Genomic DNA, 12,970 nt, shown 5'->3' with positions numbered 1-12,970 from the left:
GAGTAAAGGAAGAAAGGAAGGAAGGAAGGACCAACAAAAGGAAACCACTATCTTAAGGGATAAGGAAAGACATCCTATAAAAGGTGGGTTTTGTTTTTTAAACCCTTACCTTCTTTCTTAGAATCTGTCTATCTATCTACTTCCTATGTGCTTATAGTGCCACTGTACTAGATTATGGGGATATGAAGATAAAAAAGAAACTGCAAAATCAAAATAATATACAAACACCATACAAAATAATTTAGGGGAGGGAGAGGAAGATGCATTAATAATTGGAGGAACTGGGAAAGGCCTACTGCAGAGGTTTGAGGAGGACAGCCTTCATCTTTAAGCAAAGGCAGAAGATGAGAAATTGGAGGTTCCATATTGGGAACTTACGGATATCTGCTTCCTATCTGACTTTGAATTCTCACCCTTCTACCCTGGGCCCTGGTCTGAATCTCAGCTCTGTGACTTACTGCTAGAGTGACTTTGGGCAAGTCTTTGGCTCTCGGTTTTCTCAGCTGCAAAATGGGAGGGTCAGACTAGACAGTTTGTGAGATCCCTTCTGGCCCTACATCTATGACTAGGTTACTATGACTAGATACTAGGTTCAAAGGGTTGGATAACTGATTAAAATGACTGATGGGAAGGACCACTGGGTGGCTCAGTGGATAGATCTTAAGACTGGGAAAAGGTAGGTCCTGGTTTCAAATCTTTAGACACTTCTTATCTGTGTGACCCTGAACAAGTCACTTAACCCCAACTGTCTAGCCTAGCCCGTAGTGCTCTTCTGTCTTGGAACAGAGGCTTAGTATAGAATTTAAGGCAAAAGGCAAGGGTTTAAATTTTTTAAAAAAGATGACTGATGGAAGAGGAAAGGCAGGAAGGGAAGAAAAGCATGGGGACTCAGTCATACCTAGTAACCAATCAAAGTAGGGAGCTTTGTGGGTCCAGTAGAAATTGGTTCCCACTCATTCTGATAAATTCTCTCTTCCTTCCCCACCCCATACCATGTCTCTGCTAGGACCAAGATTCTTCTACTGGACCAAATTACACCCTATTTGCCACATTAGGATCCCATTTGGGATCCTTCCCAGAGGATATCATCTAAGGCACACTCCCTTATTTACCCATCTCACAAAAGACCTGGAATACCAGAGAACTATAGATATCATGGGCCCTTCCCTCCCTGTACAGCCTAACCTGGATGACTGAGAATTAGAGAATTACATTCCCTGTATGACATCACTCACTCACACCCAGAGATCTAACCCTAAATAGAACCCACAAATATCAGAAATAAAAGGAAAAAATCTTAGAGATTATTTAGTCCCACTTCCTCATTTTACACCAGTGAGTAAACTGAGGGCCACAGAGGGAAGTGACTCATCCAAGATCACCCAACTACTTGGTAACTGAAATGGGACTAGTACCCAGAACTCCTGATTCCTGGGCCCCAATATTTTTTAAGATCACATCAAGACCACCTCTTCATGAACTATTTTGTTTTTGGGTAGAGGTGTTTGTTTGGCTTTTCTTATTGTTTTTTTTTTAAGATGTTGCCAAAGTGTAGGTGAGTTTAAGTTCCCACCCTTCAGAATCTGCTAAGACCCATAGGTACCAAGTTTGTTAAAAGGAAGTATTTAGGTCACCCCTCATTGGCTAGAATACCACAGGGAAGCAGAAATCATTCTCCATAATTCTTTCCATTTGTAGTTCCCCCAACCCAGGCTCCATTTCACACCCCATTTCCTTAAACAAGGAAATGCCAATTTAACCAAATGATTAACTCAAAAAGAGAGAAGAGGGGGAAGGGAATGCCTCACACTTCCAACCTACACTGCCTCCCTTCCCCTTTGGTCTCTCAGTCCCCCAAAGGTTTATGGCAAAGAGGGACAGGACTATGGAAACTGTCATTACAAAAAGGTTTGAATGCAGCTTCTGCTTTGAATGCATCCAAGAGCCCAAAGAAAGAGCTGAAGAGGCGGCCAGAGTCTGTAGAAGATAGTCCCACAGGGAGAGTTTCTCATTTCTGCATCACTGAAGTAGGGGTTCAGAGGGTACTTCCATGCCTATCTCATACTCATCACAAAGTGTAGGAACCTTAAAGATCCATGCCCACCTCCTCTCTCTCCCATGACATCCCATTTCCTATCTCCAGGCCTCGAATGTTCTCCCTATTTATTTCCAACTCTTCAAAGTCTTCATTCCCCCCTTCAAGGCTCAGCTCATCAGAGCACCCCTAAAAGAGGCCCTTCCTTGTAACCCAGTGACCAAATACAGTACCTGGTCTTAAGAAATGCTTGTTGAATTGAATGAGGAAACTAAGGCTTATTGAAGGAAAGTGATTTACTCTAGATCACTATGTCAGTGGCAAAGTGAGGACAAACATGTTGAATGTCCAAACTGGATGCCCAGGGCTCTTTTGGTCACACCAAAATGCCACTACAGCTCTAAAGCAGGGGTTGGCAAACTTTGTACAGTAAAAATGTAAAAACCATTCTTAGCTTGAGGTGGGCTGGATTTGGTCCTTGGGCTGTAGTTTGCCAAAAGTCAGTCAACACTTACTTAGGGTGTGGGATAGAAGGGATAGCTGCCTACCCTTTCCTAGTGATGCAGAAGACTCACTATTACAAAGCTTCTTCCATCTTTTCTTCCAGTGCCCATCCTCTTATCACTTATGATAAAAGATGGCCCCTAACATCCCTTCCATATCTTAAATTCTATGAAACTTCACACAGATATTTTATGCTTTAAGATCATGACAAATTTTTTATTCATTTAATTTTTTTAAATGACAATTTTTTAAAAGAGTTGGACTCAAAGAAATAATTCACAATTTAACTGGGCAGGGATTCTTTCAAATGGCAAGATCCCCTGGCTGCCCCCCTACTCCCAACACATACAAAGATGGTCCCATGTGGCTCTGGGGAGACAGCACAGAATAAAGTATCCTGTAACATCTCTGGTTTGATTTGATTCTGGAGATCACAACCTAATCAATTGTGTTTCCTCAGGCTCTAATCTGGGTGACACTGGTGGGGGGGGCACTTACTATATAAGCCTCTAGCAGGATAATCTGCCCACATTTATTCAATTACTCAAAAGTTAAAAGTGGCTTACCTAGAAACAAAGCAAGAAAAGCTTGCAATCTTTAATCATCTTTCCCACAGAAGAGCACAGGATTCTCTCTCTTCTCTCTCTCATTCTCTCTCTCATTCTCATTCTCTTTCTCTCTCTCTCTCTGTCCCACTTTAACCTATCTATCTGCCACTGGGAGTGCCAAAGTTTCCCATCTAGAGAATATAGAATCTCAAATCTGGGAAAGAAGCGATCTCATCCAGTAGATGAAGAAACTGAGCCCAATGAGAGGAAAGTATGCCCAGAAGTCTGAGAATAGTGGCAAGAGCTGAGACAACCTTGGGTCTGGTTTACCCATCTGTAAGATAGTTCCTCTCCCACCTCTAGCTCAAGAATGGAGGCTCATGTTAATTAATTATCCCTTCTCAACTCAGCCCCCTACCACCCCATCAGGTGGTCCAAGAAACCACCCCTTCACAGTTGCCTTGGTGAATTGCATCCATTATCATTCAAGTCTCAAAGCAAATTTTGCCTCCTCCAAGAAGCCTTCTCTGACCACTCCAAGTCTTAAACGTTTACCTTTTTCCTACTGAAATTATATAGAATTTACAGTCAGATCCACTTATTTGACACTTGGTACATGTTACCTTTTCAACTGTCTATTTCCCTTGTCTAGGCTTTAAGATCTCTAAGCAAAAGAGGTCAAATCTTGCTAGTCATGGGTAAAAAGTATTAGTTCAATGACAAGAACTCAACTAGAGTAAGATAAGGGGCACTGATTCAGAAAAACCATACAGGCTCATAGATTTTAAAATTGGGAAAGACCCCCCTCCAGAGCCCATATAGTTTAACACCCTTATAGATGAGAAAACTGGGGCCAGGGAGGTTTATCTAAGGTTATATAGAAAGTAAATGGCAGAGACAGGTTCTCTGACTTTAGGGTTCTTTCCATGAGGGGAATCTCTGTTGAGATTGTGTTAGCTGGGAAAAGCAGGGAAATCAAGGGGTAAAGGGTGAAAATCTGATATGATATGGGTACCAAACAGCCTAATGCTGTGCTTCCCAACCTGTGGGGCAAGGGAGTTTTTGCAAGGGGTCAGTAGAGCCACAAGTAACTCCATTCAGCTCCTTAGGCATCAACATAGTAAATAATAAACAAAGATACCTTTTTAGAGCAAATGTCTCTCACATGTATTACTATATTTTTCAAACACATGCACTTGCTGTGTCTAAAAAAAAGATACAAACTTAAAAATATTGCTGAATTGACAGCAACTTTGTTATCATAGAGGCATCCACAATATTTGATGTTAAAGAGTCCTCATACTTAAAAGTCTAGAAACCACTGTTTAATAGAGAGAGCACAGACCTCTGAAGTGGGAGACTTGGGTTCCTTGGCTTTGCCACTTAATCACTCTATGTCTTTCTGATTCTCAATTTCCTCACCTATAAAATGGGGATACCTATTCTCACCAGGTTGTTGAGTGGATCAATTAGGTATTAAGTGTTTTTTTAACCACAAATGAGACTTGTTAAATGGTCCACAGATTGAGGACCCTTACTCCCCAAGGAAATTAGCTGCTGACGAAGGGGGGTGCAATTTAATTACTCAAAAGTCATAGGTTTCAGGGTCTGTTTCCTTCCTCATCTCTCGGCTCCCATAATTACCCAGAGAGGCCATGAGAAAAGTTAAGAGGGTTAGGAAAGGAAAGAGAAGAGGGGTAGGATGTTTGCTATGGAGACTAGATGAACCATTTCTCCAGCTGTCTGAGTAGCGAAAGGAGACAAGAGCCCCAGAATCAGAGTAAAGGGGCTGCTTTACAAAGAAACTGGTCTGAAGTGAGTGAATGTGTCTGTGTGTGTGTTGGGGGAAGGGAGCGGTACTGTTCTGTTTGTTTTCTCTGCCAATGTATGTGTGATCCTTCTGTTCCCAGGCTGCCCCGGTCATCCTCTCCACCACCAACCAGCCACAAAAATCCCAACTACCTTTTCCCTGTCCAGCAACTCCCAGCATCAGTTAGAAAAGCAAAACAAACCTATTCTTCCAGCCCCAAAATGCTGGGCTCCTATTCCGGGGACTCTTCCACTGGAGGGTGGGGAGGGAGAAGAAGGCTGAGAAAAGGCACAGAGCCCTACCCCTCTCTCCTACACAGAGGGAAATTGCCGGTGGAGAAATATTGGGGGGGGGGTTAGGGGAGGGGGGGGTCAGCCGTATTGGATCCCCATCCAGGGAGGAAGCCAGCTTCCAAGGGCCCTGGCTCCCACACCCACCCAGCACACCCACTTCCAAGGGGCAGGCGGGGTGAGTGAATGGGTAAGGGTGTCTTTCTGCCCCAGACTTTCTGGGGTTCTTGCTTCCCAAATTGGGACGCCGTCGCGGCGAAGAGCTAACTCCAGTCTCCCCAACGCCCCAGCTGAAGCCCATTTGCCTGCCCCTCCTAGCCCAACGTGGCTGCTCCTCTCCTCCTTCTCCTTTTCCTCCCCCTCCCCAAACCCACCCCACGCCCCTCATCTCAAGCAGCTTTTGCAATAGCACGGCCGCTCCCCCCTTCCCCCCAACTCCATCCCCTCACCTTGTTAAACGCAAAGAGATCCTGTTTGATCTTCTCCCTCTGGGGGTCGTTGCCCTGCCGCCTGAACCGAAACTTCATCATCTTGGGCTGCGGAGCGGGACGTGGGTCTCAGGAGGAATGGTTCGGAAACAATGTAGCACCGGCCTCTTCCCCCCGCACCCCCCCATGCAAAAAGCCCTCAGCGCGCCCTCCTCTCGGGAGCCTGGACATCCAGCCGCGTTGCCCCGCTGCAAAACCCCGGGGAAGCCGGAGGCGGAGGGGAGGGGGGGGCGCAGGAGGAGCAGAAGTGGTAGAGGGAAGGTGGGGGTTAGGAAGAGAAGGCGGGGAGAGAGGGAGAAGGTGGGTGTGACGGACGGGCCGCCTCGCCAATCAGCTCTATTCTCTGTAACGCCCTCCGCTCCCCCCTCCCCTCACTCCGCAACTCCCGCATCCCCAAGCCAGACAATGGGAGAGGCAAAGGCCCGGGGTTTGCCTGGCTCCGCGTTCCAACCAGGCTGAGCGAGCATGTGCCGTGGCCGCGCGCCTCGCTGGGAAATGTAGTTTTCCCGGGAACCTAGCCTGCTTCTGCAGATGGCGTGTGTGCTTGGGCTGGGGGGTAGTCTGTCGGATTTTTTTCTCGACAGTGGGGAGGGCCTTGGTGTGTTCGTATGTGATTGGGGTTTAGGGTCTTTTTTTTTTTTCCCCTTCTCGTTCTTGGTGTATTGTTCCCCCCCCCCCCCCCCCGCAATGCAGCCCGGGGCCTCTGGGGCTTGCACGCAAAGTCCAAGCGTTGGCGGCCGGCGCTTCCAAGGCCAGGGATTGAAATGTTTGGCTTGAACTTTGCAAAGCTTCGAGGACTGCCGGAAGAAATGCGCTGGGAGACCCGCATTCACCGCGGTGCGGAGCCCTGAGCAGTAACTAGCCAGAGTAGGAAGCTCGCTTTGATATCCCATTTTATCCGCAGCGCGGCCGTACTGTACGCGCGAGATGTGGAAATAGGAGATATGGTTTCGAATCCTGCACTTGCCAGCTTTGTTGACTCTAGAGGAATTACTTCCTTCTGTAAAATGAAGATAACCTTTCCCACATCTCCGGGCTGGGGTGATGATTGGACCAGAAAAAGAATTTCGAGGCTATAACAAAAGTGATAGCGATTCTGAATGGGAATCTCAAGAACAATTCAAAACTAATTTTGAGGAGAAATTACAATATCCTACACCTTTAGAACTCAATAATTTTCCAAGCACTTTTCATATCTGCTAGCTCATTTGATCTTAGAGGAATTGTAAGATCACACAACAGGTATGAGGAGATTTGTGCTCATTTCACAGATAAGGAAACAGAAAGGTTAAGTGACAGCAGAACTGAGCTCCAGATGTGGTGCAAGTGGAAATTGCTGGATTTGGGGCCTGAATCCCTGCTCTATAACTTTGGGCAAGTTATGGACCTTAGCTTAGATGATCTCTTCTAAGTAGAAGAGTGGTAATGGCCAGGCAATGGGAGTTATATTAATTGCCCCCCCCCAAAAAAAATTTTTAATTAATAGCCCAGAGTCACACAGCTAGGAAGTGAGATTTGATCCCAGGACCTCCTATCTCTGATGAGCCACCTAGTTGCACCCCCACATACACTCTTAATACATAAGTCTTAAATATGATTATAGATGGCAAGGTCATGGCAACTCTCGGTGTAAAAGATCCTGGGAGTTCAGGGGCTTTCATGGTTAGGTCCTTCATTCTCCCCACAGCACAGTTTGAGAGCATTGACAGTTCCCAGGCCTCTGAACATCCTACAATACCACATTCCATTAATGTTAAAGCAGCCAAGAACCTCAGAGCTGGAAGGGATCTTATCAGTTACTTAAGTCCAACTCTTATGGATGGGGACCCTGAAGCCTAAGGGGTGAAGTGACTCACCTACTTAAGTCATATAATAAACATGGGCTAGATAGAACATTTCCAGACTTCCAGGACTGGATTTTTCCCTGAATGCAGTGTTGCCTCCCTTCCTCTTCCCATTGGAAATGTGGAAACCCCCAGTGCCCAGCCCTGATCACTCTTCTGCCTTGAAACCAATACACAGAATTGCTTCTAAAGACAGAACCTACCTGGATCTGAGGAGGCCCATGCTCTGAAGAAGACCTTCTTTGCTCTCTTAGGTGATGGTGCTTTAGGAGGAGAAAGTTATTCAATAGAAAGCACCCCTGATCAGAGCTACTCCCCACTGCTCAGAAATGGAGAAGAGAATCCATCCCTGACTTATACACCCTTAGCATGATGATAATTTTTATGTGGCCTTAATGGGGCCATTGTAGAGACTGAAAAAAGCGATGTGTTTTTGTTTTGCTTGTTTAAGGAGAGCCAAAGAACAATATTTATAAGTATAAGAATGTTAAGTGAAAAGATCATTCAAATGAAGTAACCAGAAGGAAAAAAAAAACAATGTCATTATGGAGAAAACAATGAAACAGAGGCTGGTGGCACAATGGATAGCCTGGAATCAAAAAAGGGTTTTGGCTTCCTAGCTGAGTGACCCTGGGCAAGTCATTTAACCCCAATTACCTAGCCCTTGTCTTTCTGTCTTAGAGTTGTTACTAAGACAAAAAGTAAGGGTTTACAAAAATAATAATAAAGTATATCTCCCTCTTGATTATTGACTTTTTACTCACTGACTCTGACTACTATGGAGGGCTACTATGGCAAAATGTTGTTTACACCATTAGATGCTATCACTCTACTCTTGTTTTGTTGTGTCTGACTTCTTTGGGGGCAGGTTTCTTGGCAAAAATACTGGAGTGGTTTGCCATTTCCTTCTCCAGCCCATTTGACAGATGGCACAAACAAGGTTAAGCCTAAGCAGTGATGGCGAACCTTTTAGAGACCAAGTGTCCATACTGCCACATGTGACCTACCCACCCCCACCTTGCCCCAGACAGGGGAGGGAGGAAACACTCCCATTTGGCTGCTGGGCAGAGGGGTGGGAGATGGGAGAAATATCCTCAGGGGATAGGGGGAAGGGAGCAGCCCCTTCTGGCACACATGCCATAGGTTTGGCAACATGGGTAAGTTTTGAGGTCGGATTTGAACTCAGGTCTTCCTAACTCCAAGACAAGCATTCTATCCACTGTGCCATTACTCGTCAGGTGTGTTTGCTAAACTGTTTTTCTTTGTTATTTGGAAAGATTCAATTATAGCTCATATTGTCAGAAATGATTGTACTCTAAAAACAAAAGCCATTAATAAAATTTACTTAAAAAAAACTATACCCAATCTAGAATCAGGATATCTTTTGGACAAGGAAGTAAAGAGAAAATCCAACTTAGCAACCTGAATCAACAGCTTAATTCTACTCAACCAAAGCTACTGGGAGTTGGCTTTGTGCCAGCCCTCAGCACTGAGCAGGGCAAAAAGGCTCTCCTTAGTCCAGGCCTATGGGGGGAAGAGACAGCTGGAGAGCAGAGGTAGATTCCAAAGGCAGCCTTGTGTATGGAATGTAATTCTCTGAGGAAAACCAGAAGAACTGGCCTGGGAGAGAGTGCCACAGAGAATGCCCATGTTGACAAAAGGAATGGCAAGGATAGTATAGTTGAAAAGTCACTAACCTGGGGCAACTAGGTGGTTCAGTGGATAAAATGCCAGGCCTGGAGTCAGGAGGACCTAGTTTCCAGTTTGGCCTCAGATACTTCCTAGCTGTGTGGTCCTGGGCAAGTCACTTAACCCCCATTGCCTAGTCCTTACCACTCTTCTGCCTTGGGACAAATACCTAGTATTGATTCTAAGGCAGAAGGTAAGGGTTTAAAAAAATTTTTTTTAAAAGAAAGTAAGAGAAGGAAGGCAGGAAAGAAGAGGAGGGGGAGGGAGGGAGAAGGGGAAGAAGAAAGAAATGAAGGAAAGCAGGGAAGAAGGAAGAAGAGACAGAAGGAAGAAAGGAAGGAAGGAAGGAAGAAAGGAAGGAAGGAAGGAAGGAAGGAAGGAAGGAAGGAAGGAAGGAAGGAAGAAAAGAAAAGATGAAGAGAAAAGAAAAAAGAAAAGAAAAGAGAAAAGAATAGACTAATCTGGGAGTAAGGAGCCCTGGATTCGGTAACCAGTTGTGTCCTTGATTGAGTTACTTCTTTAAGGACCTCAGACTCTGAGTCCTACATACTTCTCAATTTTCCTGTTACTGCTATCACCATCCCTGTACCCAGATTCACAATTTCAATGTCATTCTCAACTCTCCACCCTCACCCCACATGTCCAAAAAGATGCCAAGTCTTTTTCTTCCTTATTAACATACTTCACCTATGTTCTCCCTTCTCTTCACTCACACAATCTCTTCACTGGTATAGATTCTCACCACTTCATGCAACTTTCTAATCATTTCCACTCCCTATCCCCAATTCAATAAACTTCATCAGCTCCCTATTTGTTATTATTAGTGAGTCTTTTCAGTCTTGTCTGACTCTTCATGACACCATTTGGGATTTTCTTGGCAAAGACATCAAAGTAATTTGCCACTTCCTTCACCAGTTTATTTTACAGATGAGAAACTAAGGCAAACAAGGTTAAATGACTTGCCCAGGGTCACACAGCTAGGAAGTGTCTGAGTTTGGATTTGAACTCAGGAAGAAGAGTCTTTCTCTAGACACTATTATCCAGGTTGAAATATGAAATTCCCATGCCTAGACTGTCTTCCCTCCTCATTTCTACTTCTTGCTTCTTTTAAGATCCAGTTTAAATCCCACCTTTCACAATACCTTCCCTCTGCAGTTACCTCCAATTTATCCTGTATATATCTTGCTTGTACATAATTGTTTGCATGTTGTCTCACCCATTAGAATGTGAGCTCCTTCAGGACAGGGCAGGGCAGGGCAGGACTGTGTTTTTGCCTCTCCTTTTATCCCTAGTACTTAGCATAGCACCAGGCACTTAATAAATTCTTCTTGACTGACCAAAAAAGAGTTTGACCTAAGTGATGTCTCCTGCCTCTTGTATCTATGATAGTCTATGAAGCAACTGGGGCCAGTGGAGATGGTTCTCCATTTTCTTGCTTTTTTCTTTACTCTTATCTGCCCTTAGGGATGGGATGTGGGAGGTTGAGGTGGGGTGGCAGTGACTTATACCCTCTTCCTAATTCCTTACCAAACCAGTGTTGCTCCTTCGTCTGGTCCCTGACCTGCCAGGCAACAGCACTGATGAAGCACCAGCCGGGCCCTCAGGGAGACCCATTCTGGCTGGGGAGATAGAGATAAGTCACAAACATTGGCACAGCAACATAGACTGAATACAGATGAATCAAGTTTAACCTGTGTGCTGGGCTTCGGAGATGCTGAGTAAGGTGGGGTAAATCAGGAAGGCAGGGAGGAGTGTTGAGCTGAATCTTGAAGGGAGAATGACAGGCATGCACTGACAGGAAGAAAAGGAAAGAGGTTTGGTGAATGGGCCAAGAACCTCATTGGGACCTTCTAAGCTCCAGCTCCTAAGCCAATTGGCCCCAGTGCTTTGACATGCAATCTAACAAATATGTATTAAGCACCTGCTGTGTGCAGACTCAGGTTAGGGGAAGAAGATACAAAGGTTAGATAAGATGTGATCCCTGCCCTCACTGAGCTTATAACTGAGGACATTTTCTTTTCTCTTCTTTTTTTTTTTTTTGAAAAATTTTGTTTAATTAATTGATTTAGAATATTTTCCCATGGTTACATTATTCATGTTCTTTCTCTCCCCTCCTCCCCCCCTCAACCCTCCCGCCACCACCATAGCCAACACACAATTCCACTGGGTTTTACATATATCATTGATCAAGACCTATTTCCATATTATTAATATTTGCATTAGAGTCTGCATCCCCAATCATATCTCCATCAAACCAATGTGATCAAGCAGTTGTTTTTCTTCTTTGTTTCTACTTCCACAGTTCTTTCTTTAGATGTGAATAGCGTCCTTTCTCCTAAGTCCAAATGAGGACATTTTTGGAAAAATTCCAGCCAGAAGATTGTTGTTGGTATTGTTGGTATTGTTGTTCATTAAGTTTGTCTTGTCTGACTCTTTTAGACCCCTTCTCTCTCGTTTTCTTGGCAGAGATACTGGAATGGTTTGCCATTTCCTTTTCCAGTTCATTGGATAGATGAAGAAACTGAGGCAAACAGGATTAAGTGACTTGCCCAGAGTCACACAACTAGCTAGTAAATGTCTGAGGCTAGATTTGAATTCAGGTCTTCCTGATTCCAAGTCTGGCACTCTAACCACTGCTCCACATAGTTGCCCACCCAGAAGACTATCTTTCCCATAATTGTAAACCTCTGCTCGATTCCCTTGACTCCTTCCTGGTCAAGAAGAACAGAGACACATTGGCTATGGGAGGAGAGGTGGCAGGAGGGGAGGGAAAGAACATGAATCATGTAACCATGGAAAAAGAGTAAAAACTAATTAATTAAATAAATAAACTTTAAAAAAAAAAGGAAGAAGAACAGAGACAAAACTGTGTACCAGGTACCCTCTATTAGAGCAAGATCTATGTCCTAGGTGGGGAAGAAGACAGGGGAAAGAGGACTGGCCCATTCTATGTGGGAGTTTGCAGCCTGGGGATGATTCATTTACATAGGTCATCTCTCCTCTACTACTACATATTCCTTGACAAGGGGTACCCTGTCATGCGAGCATAGCTCTACAACTGGAAGAGACCTCAGAAGCCACTTAGGCAAACCCTTTCATTTTACTGATGAGGAAATAGGACTTATCTGAGAGGCAGGATTTGAATCCCCATCCTCTGGCTACTATCTCTTTGGGCCTCAGTTTCTTCACCTATAAAATGAGAAGGTTGGCCTAGCTGGCTCCTAGGGTCCTAACTAGCTTGAACTGATCTCCTATAGTCATCTGCTTTCACTCCATGTTGTTTTAACAATGTTCACGACTCCCCCATCGCCACTGGAGCCTTCTCTCTAGTCCTTCCCATTCTGGAGCTGAAATGGGTGGAAAGTATCCATGAAATAATTTAGGGGGACTGCCAAGTTCAAAACTGCTTGGGTGGTGGAAGGATCTGAGCTGGGAGTGTAGGAAAAGAGCCATTGGAATGGAATTCAAGCTGAACTCGGCTAAGGCCCGGAGCTGGTCCCACCCCACAGCTGTATGGAACAAGAAGGAGAGGCCACTGCAAGTGTCAGAGGCCCAGCACCCCCAATTCCTGACCTGAGCAGCTGGACCTACAAACAGGACCTCCCACACCCGTTCCAAAAGAGCTCAGCAGCGTTCAGCTAGAATGTTTCTCCCTGGAGGACCCTCACCATGCCCTTGACCAGCCTTAGGCCTCCCCAGGCGAGAAGGGAGAAAAGATGATGAAAAAGAGAAAAGAGAAGGGAGGAAAAAAGTGGTTATTGG

At 44.9% G+C, this 12,970-nt stretch overlaps 1 protein-coding gene across 1 annotated transcript in view; it reads right to left on the bottom strand.

The window, feature by feature from the left end:
• Positions 1 to 5,717, bottom strand: part of LLGL1 (LLGL scribble cell polarity complex component 1) — a 108,193-nt gene extending 102,476 nt beyond the window's left edge. Inside the window, exon 1 of the mRNA XM_044661757.1 lies at positions 5,637 to 5,717. Coding sequence (XP_044517692.1) covers positions 5,637 to 5,717 — 81 coding nt within the window. The remainder of the gene's footprint in view (positions 1 to 5,636) is intronic.
• Positions 5,718 to 12,970: the final 7,253 nt, after the last annotated feature.

This window comes from Gracilinanus agilis, chromosome 1, assembly GCF_016433145.1.
Source record: "Gracilinanus agilis isolate LMUSP501 chromosome 1, AgileGrace, whole genome shotgun sequence".
In the NCBI taxonomy this organism is placed as follows: domain Eukaryota; kingdom Metazoa; phylum Chordata; class Mammalia; order Didelphimorphia; family Didelphidae; genus Gracilinanus; species Gracilinanus agilis.
This window is presented reverse-complemented; position numbering and strand designations above follow the sequence as displayed.